An 11527-nucleotide genomic window follows, 5' to 3' on the forward strand; every position below is an offset into this window, starting at 1 on the left:
CGGGGGCTGAGACGGGGAGAGGGACCACCGTGCCCGCCCACCACCAGCCCTCACGCGGGGGCTGAGATGGGGAGAGGGCACGACCGGGCAAGAGGAAGCAGAGAAGGGTGATTTAATCTAAAGCAGATGCTCCTTCTAAGGGACAAGGGGGAGGCTGCTAAAGGACGGTCATCAGAGCACTGGGCCCCCACAGAAGCCGTCCTGATCCTGTGCACCATCAAAGGGCCCAGTCCCCCTAGCCGGGGCCCTTCTTCACGCTGGGCTCCCTTCGGGGTGCTGTGAGAGGAGGTGTGGGGAGGGCCTGGGGCGCCCGCAGGTGGGTGAACAGCCAGCAGGGCTCCCCTCATGAGGACCCCACGGCCCCGAGGGTGCCCGGCAGAGCCCAGGGGGGCACAGGGCGTGGGGTCCAAGCCTGCGCTTCTGCCCAGGAGCGTCCCCACCCGAAACAAGCCCCTGGGCGTTACCTCGTGTTCCCGCTTTTTCCGGGCGGCCTCCTCCTTCTTCCTCCTCCTCTCCTCTTCGCCCTAGGAGAGCAGCACAGGCCGGTGAGAAGGGCCGCCCAGCCAACCCCCCGGGCAGGCCTGAACAACCCTGTGCCGAGGGACTGCGGGGCCGCCAGAAGGCAAGCCTGGTGTCCCGGGAGGAGCCACCAAGCAGACACAGCCACTGAGAGCAGCTCCGCATGCGTCGTGCTGAGGAGGCCAGGTGGGCCAGGTGAACAGGCAGATGAAGGAACCTGGATGAGGAGACGCTGACCGGGGCAATGAGCCAGCCTGGGGGTGGCTATGTCAAGAGGGACAGGGGACCATCCCTGAGCAGTCACAGCGACCGGGGAAGCAGCAAGGCCTCGCAGAGGAGGGGCGGGCAAGGTGGGGCCGAGGTCAGCAGTGCTGGGTCACACTGGCCTCGTGGGCCAGGAAGGACTGTGGGCTTGAGTCTGGGGGAAGGGACTTGGGGGATCACTCAGTAGCTGAGAAAGGATTCCAGGAGGCAGGAGAGGAAGCAGGAGGCTGGCAGCCGGCAGGCAGGCGGGCAGCAAGGGAGGGGACCTGAGGCGCCTCGAGCGTGTGACTGAGGGGCTGGGTATGGATACAAAGCGGAACCGGGTTAGAGGGTTGAGAATCCCCACTGCCGGCTCCGAAGGTTCTGGGGGCTCACCGCCAAATGGAGCCGTTACGCGGCAGCTGCCGACCGGGGTCTGGGGTATGGCAGGTTTTGGGGCCAAAGTGGGTGAAGCCATGGGTTGGGGGTCGTGGGGGGACTCTGCTCAGCTGCCACGTTCCCGCGGGGCGCCTCGCCGTGAAGCTGGCTGAGCGTTGTTGCCTGTTTTCCTCTCCACTGGATGCTGAGGTCTCGGGAGTGGGGACTGTCCCCACGTCACCACTGCGCCCTGAGCCCTGGTTTCAAAACCCACCTAGCTGACGTCAAGCCAACTCTGACTCACAACAACCCCACGTGTGTCAGAGCAGACCTGTGCTCCACAGGGTTTTCGACGGCTGATTTGTCGGAAGTATATCACCAGGTCTTTCTCCCAAGGCGCCTCTGGGTGGACTCGAACCACCAACCCTCGGTTAGCAGCCGAGCAGTTAACTGTTTGCACCACCCAGGAACTGGTTCCTGGCACACAGAGTATTTGATGAAAGTGGAGGGGCCAACAAAGAATGGAACCAAGAAGGGGGAAGTGAGGACTCAGGGGTGGGCTGTACTGGGAGAGGAGGCTCAGGACAGACGGGGAGACCCAGGAGGCCACGGCCTCAGCTCAGAGGGAGGGGTGCCCAGGTGTGCCTCACGGATCACTAAAGGCCACTGGTCTCTACCAAAACCGAGGGGATAATTTTTAAAAAAGAGGTCCCTCTTTTATCGTTACCAAATCACCAAGACAGTGCCTATCTGGTTAATTCCTCTGCTTTAACTTTGCTTTCTGACATTTATAAATACCGGGATTCGAACCAGAGTGTAAACACTGATCTTTAAAACGTAAAGTATATAAACCCCAAACGCGCTCACATCTTCAGTAAATACCAACTGAACTCGCTAATTGGACTCACCCTCCTCTTCTCTTCTCTCTCGGTTAACAACGTCGCTCTGTCCACCAACTTGACCACAGTGGGGAGGCCTGCACAACATGGAGGCGGTTGGACAAGGCTGAGGCCCAGGAGCCCACCCCCGCTCGGCCGGCCCTGCCCACATCACCCTGAGCAGGGCCCACCCACACCCTCATGTCCACGAGCTGTACCCAACGGGGCCCAGGGCTCAGGGGACCCCCCCCCCCAACCAGGACAACTGGATAGACACCTAAGAAAAGCAGGCTGGGGTCCCTTCCTTACTGCTTGCATAGACAAAATTAACTCCAGGAGGAGCAAACAGTTAAAAGAGAAGCTAGCACAAGAGAAGCAGGCCACAGCAAAGTGTGCTGTGACTGTGACGGGAAGGCCTTGCTAAGCAGGACCTAAGACCCTGAAGTCACAGAAAAGACGTGTCATCTGAGCATTTAAGAACCTAGACGATACCCTGCCTGGCAGGCCGGAGTGAGTGGGGGGCGGTTCTGGGCGGACAGCGGCCCACTTGGGGGCACCATGTGGGTAACCTTGATCAATACAAAGTGCACGTGCCCTCGGAATGACCCCCCATGCACCCCAAGATACCCCTGGACACTCACGGCACCTTCATGGTCTTCCAGCCGGACCCCGAGCTCGGGCAGGACGTCGTCCCGCAGGGTGTCACTGAGCTGCAGGACCTCAGGAACTGTGGGGACAAAGGGAGAAGGCCGTCAGGACATGGGAGGGCCACAGCCACCCGCATATGCCTCCAGGACAGGGCTGCTGGGCTCCGAGGAGCCCAGGGTCAGCTCGCAACTGGCCAGAAGGGGGCCCCTTGGCGGCTGACCCCTGTCCTCCCACTGTACTGATGCTGTGGTGGCCACGGCCCGAGTCCACAGCAGACGCCCAATCAGCAGCCACGCTGCAGGCGGTCCTGAACCTCCAGGCTGGGGCCCTGACTCCCAGGAGGAGGCAAACGCGCACACACCTTGAGAACGGTCCTGGGGGTCTGAGGAGGGGCGCAGGTGATTCAGAGCTGCCCAGAGCCAGGGGTGGCGAGCAGGCCAGGGCCCGGCTTGCCCTGGTGCAGTTCAGTGAGTACTTAATACAACCCTTCTAGCTATTGTCTTTGTGACTCCCACACAGTGACTAGGTGGGACTATGCAAATAAGGTGCTTGGGACCCACCAAGGGGACTGGACAGCTTGCTGCTAACGCAAATAAGGTGCATGGCATCCTTATGGGGGTGGGGCCATGCAAATAAGCTCTATGGAGCCCTAACAAGGGGGTTGGTCAGCTTTGCCATCCTGCTACACTTAAAACGAGCCATCCCAGAGGCAGAAAGTGAGGACCTCACCACCGCCAAGGAGAAGAGAGGGGCACGAGGTGACACAGTGGGCTTCCCGGCCCACAGAGCAAGGCCGTTACAGCGGGTGTGCCGGCCCACGGAGCGAGAGCTGAGCCTCTTTAGGCAGGAGGCTCCCTGGCAGAGCGGGGTGCCTCCAGGCACTTACTGGCAGAGCTGAAGAGCTTTGCAACACTTGCCCACGCAGGGCAGGGGCCAGGCCAAGGGCTGAGGGCCAGAGAGAAGCCTCCCTATGGGCACGGCTGAGAGACTCCTGACCCAAGTCCTGTCTCCTGAACTGTAACCGGTTACTTCCCTGATAAACTCATTAACTGTAAGCAGGGTCTGTGAGTTCTGTGCGGCCACTGCAGTGAATCATCGAACGCAGCAGAGAAGCAGAGTGCTGTGGGAGGGACGGCTGGTGGCAGAATTGCCAAAAAGGTGGGAGAGAGGAGGTACGTCTGACCTCCACCTCACAGGAATCAGCTTTGGACCGATAGTGACACTCTCTCCCCCTCGCGAAGTTAGAAGAGGTCAGACACACCGCTCAGAATGAGTCTCACAAACTGCCGAGCACCTGGGTCACTCCCGAGAAGGGTCCAGGCACCGAGCAGCCACCGCTTCCACTGCCCTGGATGGCGGGTCTGAAAGACGCGGACGGGCTGTCAGTCTCGGGCCCAGCCGCGGTCGGTGACCACTGCTGTGAGCGGGCACTCCCCCTCCCCGAGCGGCGGGGCAGGACGGCTGCTGAGAGCCACCCGGGGCCAGTCACAAGCACACGCTCGGGGCCGAGGGTTCCTGGGGCTCAGAGCAGGGGGTGGGGATGCAGTAGCTCTGAGGACTCTGCCCCGAGAGCCAGAACTCGAGGAGTAAGGGGTATGGTTGTCAGGCGCAGTCCCGGGCGTTCCCCCAGTTCCCAGGGTCTCTCCCTGAGGGCCTGCCCAGCCCGGCGGTGGAGCTGCAGGATGAAGGGTATGGGGGTACCGGGATGGAGACGCGCACTCCAGCGACACTGAGCCCTAGCGGTAGCTCGGCGGCGGCCACAGTGCCCTAGCTGGTCCTCGCCCTGCAGCCCCAAAACCGGGCCGGGCTCCGGGAGGATCCGCAGGACCGGTCTGGCCTGTTGGCTCCACTGATGCCTCACAGATAGGCTCTGAGGAGGGGCTGGCCTGGGTACAGGTGAGGTGAGCTGCCCTCTAGCTCCACCTGTGGGTGGCGTGCTGGGCACGGCTCTCAGGCCATTTTGGGAGGAAAGCCAGCCAGTTCCGCTACTGCCGTCAGGCCTCGTCCTCCCTGCTGGTAGGCAGCAGGCTCGTGGCCAGCACAGCTCCTGCCGCTAAACCCCCTGGGGGAGGGGCATGCCTGACCCGGTGCCCCTCTGGTCCACATGGCCCCCTGGGTTGGCCCCACAGAGCTGAGGTGCTGCCTCGTCACCCCCACATCAAGACCTGGTCTTGTCCGCATAGCTCAACTCTCTCTCCAGGTTTTATTCTGAAAGCTTCTGGGTCCATCAGGCGTGTTTTCTTCTCCACCCGCCAGGTGAGGTCTTATAAAGGTCATCAGAAGGAAAGCCACAATTCAAGGACGTAACGGTCACTCCTGGGAAATGCCGAAGGAAGAACACGCCTGGGCCCCTGGGAGAGCGGAGGCGCCAGGCGAGCACCAAGAGCCCCTGGGCGGCTCCCCACGGCCGTCAAACAGGCCCTCGTCAGCCAGGCGGTCTCGGGTCAGGTGTCGGGCTTCAGAGCGGAAAGGTGTCGGTGGTCAGGGGGAGGAGCCCGCCACCCATCGCTGTTGTTGCAGCTGCCATGGAGTCGACCTGGACTCACAGCGCCCCCGGGCACATGACGAGACACTGCCCGGTCCTGCGCCATCCTCACGACTGCCTGCACGCTCGAGTCCACGGCTGCAGTGCCGTGTGTGCCGAGGGCCTTCCAGCCTGGGAGTTCGTTGTCCGGCGCTGTGTTGGACAGTGTTCTGTTGTGATCCATAGGGTTTTCACTGGCTGATTTTCAGAAGCATATCGCCAGGCCTTTCTTCCTAGTCTGTGAACTCCTCTGAAACCTGCCCACCATGGGCGACCTTGCTGGTGTTTTGAGATACTGGTGGCATAGCTTCCAGCATCACAGCCACACACAAGCCATCACAGTATGACAGACGGACAGACAGACAGAGACGGGGGGAAGGGCGGTGGGTCCACCAACAGGACTGTGTCTGCTTAGTCGGATCTAAGAGCCCGGCACTGCCTGGCTTACAACCCGAGGCTCCGGGTGAACTGTGAGGTCAGGCTCCCGACCCCCAGCACAGGGCAGCCCCTCACCGCCGGCCCCGGGGATCTCAGCTGGCGCCTGTACTCCAGCCTCCAGCCTGTGGAGCTGCATCTCAGGCTCTCATGTGCTCAGGCCTCCGGCTCTGCTGCCCCTTCCCAGGCACAGCCCAGAACCTGCTCCCCAAGCCTTCAACTTCCCTCAGGGCCTACTGATCCCTCTACAAGCTGAAGCTCAGGCGCAACCTTGCCCAGAGGGGCTCCCTGGCTGCTGCCCGGTGCCACGCGGCTGCAAGTCTGTCCTGTGCATCCCCACTTGCCCCACAGCGAGGACGCCGCCCTGCCGGACTGGCTGCCCCTCTGACCTGCTCCTGGCCTCTGGCAGGGGATCATGGAGACTCCCGGTGCGACCTCCCACCAGCACAGAGGCCCCTGGAGAGAGGGCACATCCTAGCAGCTAGCGAGGTAGCCCCTGGAGTCAGGCTGCCAGGGTCTGCTGCGGGCTGGGCGGGCCCTCCAGCGTCCTGGGCTCCCTCCCTTTGCACAATAAGCGGGCCCGGCACCCCCTCAGGCCTCGTCATTCCGGGCCGCTGCTGTCGTCCACCCACTCAGAACCGGTCAGGGAAGGCACGCGCTGCCTGCCCAACGCTGCGTGGCTCTGTGTTTAACAGGCTTAAACCAGCCTCGAGGACGAAATTCAGACTGAGCATTTTCAGTTGTAAAACACACACAAGTATGTGAACTCAGCTCAGGAACGCCAAGGAGTGAAGGATGGCTGAGGGCGGAAGGCGAGGTGTTCCTGGGTGACATCCCACGTTGAAGGCACCCATCCCGCTGCCACAGAAGCCCAGGCCCAAGCAGGAGAGCCATCCTGGGAGCAGGCGGCTGCGGAAGCCCTGCCCCCGCAACACTCCCCTGCACAACATCACTGGAAAGCAGGGATGGCGCGGTGCCCCCACACCTGGTCAGGGCGTCACCAGGGAGCAGACATGTGCCCACTGCACACGCAGGATGGGCACGAGACAGCGAGGCAGCCGGTCCCTCGTCCCGACCTCCTACTGCAGACGATGAAGGGCAGAGAAGCCCTGGCCTCGCACAGGCGTCCTCCACCCCTGGCCCCCGGCCCCCCAACCCAGGGAAGTCCCATCGGTGGTCCTCAACCGCCCCACAGGGACATCGCTCGTGTCTGGAGACATTTTCAGAGGTCGTGCCTGGGAGGTGGGTGGGCTAGATCTGGTGGGTGGAGGCCAGGGGTGCGGCTAACACCCTACTTGCACAGGACGGCCCCCAAATAAGAATGTCCCACCCCGAATGTCAAGAGTGCCTGGGGGAGATCCCGCGTCAAAGGAGCCCGTGGGTGGGGAGGCAGCGCCCCACCCCGAGGGACAGCCCTCACCTTTTTTCTCTCTGGCGATTCTCCGCACTCCTTCTCGGAATTCCGACAAAGCCTGCAGGTACGGCATGACCGTGGCCTCGACCTGTGGGAAGACCGGGTGGTTTTCTGAGGGAACCACCAACACTCAGCACCCACGCCACGGCAGGGCCCTGGGGGTAGTGCTGCTGGGACGCCACCGCTGAGCGCACCCTCGTCCGGGAAATAGGATTCTCAGGTGGCTCTGCCTTCTCACTCTGCACGGTTCCTGTTGTGCGTGGTTACGTGTACATATTTACGTTTGTTTTCTAACCACACGAGGAGGGAGCCTCAAACAAGGGCAGGAGCACGAGGTGTGTCATAACAGATCCGAGTGCCCCTGTCGTACATGGAGACGGACAGACAGCCTGTCCCTGGTGAATGGCCTCCTGCCTGGCTCAGGGCCAGCTCCTCCCAACTGACGCCAGGCAGCAGTGCCAGAGCAGCGGGCTCTGCTCAGCTGCGTGTGTGGACGCCGGGCAGTGCCGGGCAGGATCTGGGCGGAGGCGGACAGGGGGTGCCCCTGCCAGCGTGAGCTCTGCACTGTGTGCCAATGTGCCTGTCAGTCAGGCTGCTCACTGATGGTCAGTGAGGCCACTCGCTGACCACAGGTCAGTCTATGCAGTGAGGTGAGAGTCTGGAACCGAGTCACGGGTGGAGACAGGGCCCAGCCGGGCTGGCCTCGGGGGGATCAGCGTGTATACACAGGATGGCACAGAAGCTGCCTGCCTGAGAGCTGACGGGGAAGGGTGTTGGCACGATGAAGGCCTGGCCCCGCCAATCCGACCAGGGAGACGCCCCCACATAACATGCTGGGAGCTGGAGCTGAGGCTAGTCTGGAGCGTTGAGGCAGGTGGGGGCTAACACCGGTCCCCAAATATTCACAGGGCGGACACGGTGGGGCAAGGCTCCGTGAGGCTCCAGAGGGTGGGGAGAAGCCCGGGGATGCGGATGGGGGAGCATGTGCAGAAAGTGCGAGGGCCCTCACGGAGGCACCGCTTCCCGTGGGTCAGTGACCTCAGGGTGGGCACGCTGCAGGGTCAGAGGGTGGCACGGTGACCCCAGGCCCAGGAGGGGGTCTCCCGGGGTCCCAGTTGTACTCACATCTAGGCCAGCCCCATGTCCTCCGACAGGGAAGCCCAGAGTGCTGTCCTCTTCGATGGCCCCAAAGATCTAAGAAGAGAAAGAGCAGGACTCAGACACAGGACCGCGAGGTGCTGAGGTGACACGCCGTGACCGAGCCCGCGAACCGCCCTGAGTGAGGGTGGGGCGGCAGAGACTCCAGGTGGGACAGGTGGACGAGGAGCTCCGAGAGGCCGGGAGCCAGGCCAGGGGATGGCTGCTCACCCCTCCCCCGTCCCCGGGATGAGCCCAGGTGCAGAGCTGCCCACTCGGCCCCATGAGCCCCACCTGCAGACAGGCAGGTCACCCCAAACCCCCACTCGGCCCCGTGAGCCCTATCCGCTGACAGGCAGGTCACCCCAAGCCCCCACTCGGCCCCATGAGCTCCATCCGCTGACAGGCAGGTTGCCCCAAGCCCCCGCTCGGCCCTAGGAGCCCCACCTGCAGACAGGCAGGTCACCCCAAGTCCCCGCTCGGCCTCAGGAGCTGGCTACACCGGACTTCAGAGTGCCCGGTGCCAGGCACAGACTTAAGGCCTCCCTCTCGTGCCCCCTTCAAAGCCCAAGATGGGAGCAGAAGAAAACCGAGGTGAGGAAACCAAGTAACTCAGTGTCCAGCAGGAAACGAGGAGAGCCACAGCGCCCGTCCTTCCCAAGGCCACGTGGCACTGGGCAGCAGATGGGGCACCCACAGGCTCCCCTTCCGGCAGCGGTCGGTCAGGTCCGCCCTAGGCCCACCCTGACTGGGTACGTCTGGGGCCAGGGCGCCCCAGGCCCCACCTTGAGCAGGTGTGTGAGGTAGCGGGCGACGCTCTCCAGCAGGGCGCGGTTGGGCCGCCTGCGGGCTGCCTTCCTGGCCGCCATGTAGAGGTTGCACTGGCTGACCAGGGCCCGCATCTCCTCCAGGACAGCACGGGTGTCCACGTTGTCACAGAGCGCCTCGTGCACAGCTGCTTTCCTGTCATAGAAGCTGGCGGAGGAGGAGGGGGCAAGAGCCGTCAGACCTGACAGCGCACAGCGCTAACCAGGGGGGTACAGTCAGTCCAACAGCTGGACCGTGTGGCACACGTGACACACCCCGTGGCAGGGGTCTTAGTTCGTGGTCAGTATACACGTAACCAAACGTTTGCCACGTCAGCATCTTCTGCGTGTAAACGTAGCGACATCAGTTATGTTCATCCTGTTGTGCAAACATCACCGCTACCCATTTCCAGATCTCTCCATCAGTGCCCACTAGTCCACGTGCAGTTCTAAGAAGTACGTGCCCATGCCACCGCCCCCCCACCCCCACGAAGACAGCACCCCACATCCTGGGCGCAGCGCACTCACAAACCCCAAGAACAAGCCCCACCTTACTTTTTATTCAGCTCGGCTTCTTCCTCCTCCCACTTTTCAAACTGCCCCGTCACGTCCACGGGAGCGCGGAGGAGGCCCTTCACGTTTAAGAAAAACTCCTGAAGGTAGAAAACTCCATTTAACGGCCTGCAGGCACCTCCCCATCCAAAAACATCTGCTTGAGGGCTGCGCTGCTGGGCTGGCTTTACTGCAGGTCAATCTGAAAACCCAGTGTGTCCACGTCACCCAAGCGCTGAGACAGACAGGCAAAGGTTTTCCTTTGAGACAGAAGCCTGCTCCTATCCCAGCCTTAGCGATATGCGCTCAGCAGAGAGCATGAGCCAGCAGGAAGTCTGCCGTGCACAACGAGAACGAGGACTCTTTAAACTCAACGGTTACCAAACGTCTCAGAAAAGTGCCCTTGCGGGCCTTCCTCCCCAAATCGAGCTGCTTACACCTGTGCCCTGTTCTCAGCGATCCCCTCCCAGCTGACAGGGGCAGGGCACCTGCTGCCCGCAGCCGCCCCCAGCGCGGGCAAGACTCACGTTCATGAACTTCTCGTACTGCAGGGCCGACTCCATGGTGTTGCTGGAGTAGTCGAGCGTGTCCTTCCAGGAGTGCATGAGGAAGGTCAGCCGCAGCTGTCGCGCTGGGAGAGACACCACAGACATCCCTTACCACCCCAGACGCCTGCTGTGACCGTGCGCACACAGTGGGGAGGCATGGCGCCCTGGGTCAGAGCCGCAGCCTACCGGAGTGCTTCTTCAAGGCGTCCTGGATGGTGATGAAGTTCTTCAGGGACTTGGACATCTTGCAACCCGCGATGGTTAAGTGGCCCGTGTGCAGGAAGTACCTGACCCAGCAGTCGTTTTCAAAGTAGGCCTGCGCGGGAGAGGGGGAGGGTCAAGGGCCTATACGGGTGTGTGTGTCTGTGTGGTGTGTGCGCACGTGCATGCGTGTGTGTGCGTGCGTGCTCGTGCATCACGCTCTTGCTCACCGCACCAAGCATGCCATGCGGGGGCTCACTCCCTGGCCCCCCAGAGCCCATCACCCCGCCTCCTGTACGCAGAGGCCAGGCTGCGGCAGTGGGAAATCCAGCCGAGGGAGGGCTGAGACTCACTCACCACCGCCAGAAAGGCAGGTTCTGCTTCCCGAGATTACAGTAATCAACCCCTCGCCCCCGCCAGCGCCACGGGCTCCCCACCTCGGACTGCGCCAGCTCATTGTCGTGGTGCGGGAATCGGAGGTCGAAGCCGCCGCCATGGATATCCATCGAGGCCCCCAGCAGGGTGCCCGCCATGGCAGAGCATTCAATGTGCCAGCCTGGGCGGCCCTGGAGATCGGACAAGCTGGTTACCGGCCGGCTGAAACCTCTCACTGAGTCCGAGGCTGTGGGCCCTGGAACCTCAAGCTTTATACAACAGGGGCTACACGCAGCCCGTTCGTGAAACCATTAAGAAGTCCCTGGTTATGAGAATCCAAGCAGGCACCAGAGAGCCCAGGCTTTGCCAAACCGTGAGGGCTCTGACTGCCGTGACCTCCACAGCCACCCACCCTCCACAGGAAGCAGACACCAGCACTCCCACCCCTCCTGGAGCCATAACATCAAGTCAGAACTAAAGAGCATCGGGACCTGGAGGTCTCAGAGGGAGCGAATCTGACTAAAACCCCACGGCAGACGGGAAACAGGGACCCGGCGAGGGAAGCGCCTGAGACCCAGCATCTCTGAGAAAAAGAGCCAGAAGCCAGGCGTCCGGACACAGGGGGTCATTCCTATGCACATGTTGTGGGATGCTGGTCTCCGTGTGCAGGACGGCCTCCTTCCTGGGGCGAAGGCTCAAGGCCGTGCCAGCACCGTGGGCCGCCCCACCACACCCCACTCACCTTTCCCCAGGGGCACGGCCAAGACGGTTCTCCGGGCTTGGAGGCCTTCCACAGGGCGAAGTCGCTGGGTGATCGCTTTTCACTCAGGTGCTCAGCCGAGACGCTCAGGTCACCTGCAGACAGGGGG

The 11527-nt window shown here is 62.3% G+C and overlaps 1 protein-coding gene across 2 annotated transcripts in view; it reads right to left on the bottom strand.

Annotated features, from left to right (window-relative positions):
- CARS1 (cysteinyl-tRNA synthetase 1) overlaps window positions 1-11527 on the bottom strand; it is a 44741-nt gene that overhangs the window by 940 nt on the left and 32274 nt on the right. For both annotated transcript variants that reach the window (XM_023724393.1, XM_023724394.1), the window contains 11 exons: window positions 11401-11513; window positions 10721-10849; window positions 10269-10398; window positions 10062-10165; window positions 9538-9635; window positions 8962-9151; window positions 8165-8233; window positions 7046-7127; window positions 2665-2745; window positions 2049-2116; window positions 465-524 (listed from right to left, as the gene is read on the bottom strand). In XM_023724393.1, the coding sequence (XP_023580161.1) occupies window positions 465-524; window positions 2049-2116; window positions 2665-2745; window positions 7046-7127; window positions 8165-8233; window positions 8962-9151; window positions 9538-9635; window positions 10062-10165; window positions 10269-10398; window positions 10721-10849; window positions 11401-11513 (1124 nt within the window). The remainder of the gene's footprint in view (window positions 1-464; window positions 525-2048; window positions 2117-2664; window positions 2746-7045; window positions 7128-8164; window positions 8234-8961; window positions 9152-9537; window positions 9636-10061; window positions 10166-10268; window positions 10399-10720; window positions 10850-11400; window positions 11514-11527) is intronic.

Source organism: Trichechus manatus, unplaced genomic scaffold (genome assembly GCF_000243295.1).
Source record: "Trichechus manatus latirostris isolate Lorelei unplaced genomic scaffold, TriManLat1.0 scaffold00244, whole genome shotgun sequence".
NCBI classification, from domain to species: Eukaryota; Metazoa; Chordata; class Mammalia; order Sirenia; family Trichechidae; genus Trichechus; species Trichechus manatus.